Source organism: Colobus angolensis, unplaced genomic scaffold (genome assembly GCF_000951035.1).
Source record: "Colobus angolensis palliatus isolate OR3802 unplaced genomic scaffold, Cang.pa_1.0 Scaffold269, whole genome shotgun sequence".
Lineage (NCBI taxonomy): Eukaryota > Metazoa > Chordata > Mammalia > Primates > Cercopithecidae > Colobus > Colobus angolensis.
Genome location: NW_012115921.1, coordinates 991,389 through 994,811, shown reverse-complemented (window position 1 = coordinate 994,811; position 3,423 = coordinate 991,389). Strand labels below are relative to the sequence as shown.

Here is a 3,423-nt window from a genome sequence, read left to right as displayed (position 1 = left end):
CTGAGGCAGGAGAATGGCGTGAACCTGGGAGGCGGAGCTTGCAGTGAGCTGAGATCCGGCCACTGCACTCCAGCCCGGGCGACAGAGTGAGACTCCGTCTCAAAAAAAAAAAAAAATTAAAAAAAAATAAACCAAATGTGTATGACAAATCAGTACTATAGAGGAAAACAAGTGAAAGGAGATAGGGAGTATGATGGTCAAAGAATTCCTCAGTGATAAGGAAATATTTGAACAGGGATGGAAGGAAATGAGATAACAAGTTAGGGGGTTAACTATGTGAAAGGAGTTCCAAGGAGTTAAGTGCAAGGACTCTGAGGCAGAAGCGCTATTTTATTTTGACACTATCTACACTATAAACACTTTAATAACATTTACAAATTTTACATTGAGTCAGTGATTATTTCACTTAGTGAAGAGATTCATTCAAACGTCAATGATCTTTTTCTTTGGTTCTAAAAGAACCAAAACACAGCTTCAGTGGAATGAGAGACATCATAGAATAACTCCTTCTATCTTCTTCAAAGCAAGAGCCTTTCAGAAATGTTACTTCCTCATTCTTACTATATTCAAGACTTATCTGAGATCTGTCTCCCAAATCAATGTTCTGCCACAAGAAAGTCAAAGCAAAAAATATTTAAATGGAAGAAGGGAGAGGGAGAAGCAGTGTATTAAAATGGAATGAAAGTAAATACACTAATAGAAAATTTACCTTGGGAAGAATATTTAAATATCTAAGTGTTATAATTGAAAGAAATGTATGAAATGTAAATAGCTAAGGATTACAAAAGTAAAGGCCATGTAATAAATTTTCTTTGACAGATTAGCGGTGTTCACTGTTTGACAGTATTCCAAAACAGTAGTTTAATGGTTAAGTAAAAACGGCTTTGAATGCTATTTTGATCATTTGTTTATTTTCCAAAAACCAGCTTGTGAAATACCCTAGGTCTCTATTACAAGATGTTAGTGCATATATTAGACATGCAATGTCTATCTGAGGAATAAATGAATTTCAGATTTTCAGGAAGTATTATTTCCCCAATTTTTGTAGAAGCGAACCAACTCTTTCAAGTACTCACTTTTAAAATTAATAATTACACGCAAGTATAATTAGTCAAAATAATATGCGATTACAGCAAAGTCATGATAGAAATGACCGTGACTGAACTTTCAGCTTTTCTAGGCTTGTAACTGCATTATTATTTAACAAGCAAAATAATGTTCACCTTAACCCATGTCTATCACAAAGCAAAACAAAACAAAAAGTGATCCGTTCCATAGCTGTGTAATGGTTCAAAATAGCAATACGGTTCAACTCACTATTCTATACCCAAAAACACTAAGCTCCTCCCAAGGTGACTCTGAGTCTAAAAATTTGAACACATAATCATCACTTCGTGTGGTATAATGATCTAATTTACATATAAAATATTTACCATTCTCAAATAATTTTACATTTAATTTCTGTAAACTCTGTAGGTAGTCTTCTTGAACTGTAAGTTCCATGAGGGAGGGATCTCTAGTGCAGCCCTTTACACTGAAAAAGTCTAATTAGTAACATTTCTGCTGTTTCTGGTAAGTCAACATAAACAACGTTTTTAAATTATTTACCAGCTAAAAGACGCATAAAATAGTTGAATTTCTATTTTAAAGTGTGATTTTTCAGTTAAAAAATGTACACTAAAGTTCAGTAAAGCTGGCAGATTCAGCAGTATGCTAAAAGACAGTTACTAACTGGCAAAAAAGTTACAGCAGCCCTTTTAAGGAGGCTTTAAAATACTGATCATTAATACATAAAACTGCAAAAGTTTAGAAACAAAGAATGACATTGGAGATAGTACAATAAATATTCATGCAATAAAGCTGTTTTCCAAGGAGCGGTCTCCCCAAAATATGGAGAAAAAAAAACAACCTTCAGAGAATGCAATATCTGAACTGATAAGGAGCTCGGCACATTCCAAGGCACTCAGACTTAACATTATCGCACCTGACTGTCACAGCAACTCTGTGGCGTAATTTTATGAATGGGAAAAACTCAGGATCAAGAGGTTAAGTGACTGGCCCAAGGTCACTCAAAAAATCAATGGTGCAGCTATACCTAGAAGGGTGCACTTCACCTGATTCTTTCCACTACATAAGCCAGCCCTCCGACTGAAGCATTATGACAGTGGAAGAGCAGGGATCAGACTCTGAATGTCCCGCACTACCCCTGTCCTACTAATGAGGCGCGGGTTTGCCTTTGAAAGCCTTCCCTGGCAACTCAGAGAGAAGGAAGTTGTACCCGAGGCAGGCCACTGATCAGCCCAGCCAAGTGACAAAGATGACAGGCGCAGCCCCCAAAGGACCGATCGGCATTCCCAGGAGACCCTCCAAACCCTGCGACAGCGAGACTGGTCTCAGAAACGTCTGAAAAACCTCCCAGTAAGTTTCGCCCCCTCCTGGGCGTGAGGAACGAGCTGGGAATGAGCCAGAGAGCGGCCGGCCACCCTAGCCGGCCATGTGTCCAACCCGTCACGCCCGCTTCGCCTCAGCCGGCTCCTCATGCCTAGACCGCAGCCAGAGGCCCAGCTCAGGATCCGAAGCAAAGGCAGCCCTGGCTGCAGCCACCACCACCACACCACATCGAGGCGCCCCGGCGTGGAAGTCGCCGTCAGATGTCCGCCCCACCCTCCTGTTGGGGCCCTCAACGACGTCGTCCGCGCCGCCAGGCCCCGGGGGCTCGGCCTGCCACCTCTGTCTGCCCGCCTGACCGCCGCCACCGCTAGCCGGGCGTCCTTACTTCATTGAGCTGGCGCTCCGCGGCCTCACGCAGGGCTGGGTCCATGGTGCCCCGCAGGGCCTCGATAATGGTGTTGGGGTCCATCGCAGCGCGGACTCGGTCAAACCCGGGGTTCGGGTGCTACTGGGCCAGGGATAGCGCCACTCACTGCGCACATGGACCCGCCGCGCTCCGCAGCGGCAACCGGCGCGAAAGGAAAGAGAAGCTCCAAGGCCCCGGATAGAACCTCTTCGCCTCGGCGTGGAGGCGGGAGATGCTACGGCGACTTCCTGTGGGCGCGCCTGCGGAGCACTTTGGGAGATGTAGTCCACAAAACACGGTCCGCAGCCCACGTGACTGCCTGAGCTGTCGTTCCTACAGAGAAGTCTTGCTATTCAAAAACGAAAAATGTTCAAATTCCACAAAAAGAAAAGTAAAACAATTAGTTACAAAAGGTTTCACAGTGATCATAAATGGAATCAGATACAGTGTGTGGTGCAATCTATTGCTAATGGCTGTGTAAATGAAGGAAACTCTGAAAATCAATTTGAGATGTGTTTCTGATTGCCATTAAAATGTTTAAACTGCCGGGCGCGGTGGCTCACGCCTGTAATCCCAGCACTTTGGGAGGCCGAGGCGGGCGGATCATGAGATCAGGAGATCGAGAG

The 3,423-nt window shown here is 44.0% G+C and overlaps 1 protein-coding gene across 1 annotated transcript in view; it reads right to left on the bottom strand.

Moving 5' to 3' along the window:
- IPO7 (importin 7) overlaps positions 1–3,002 on the bottom strand; it is a 67,825-nt gene extending 64,823 nt beyond the window's left edge. The window contains exon 1 of the mRNA XM_011947657.1: positions 2,777–3,002. Coding sequence (XP_011803047.1) covers positions 2,777–2,860 — 84 coding nt within the window. The 5' untranslated portion in view covers positions 2,861–3,002. The remainder of the gene's footprint in view (positions 1–2,776) is intronic.
- Positions 3,003–3,423: the final 421 nt, after the last annotated feature.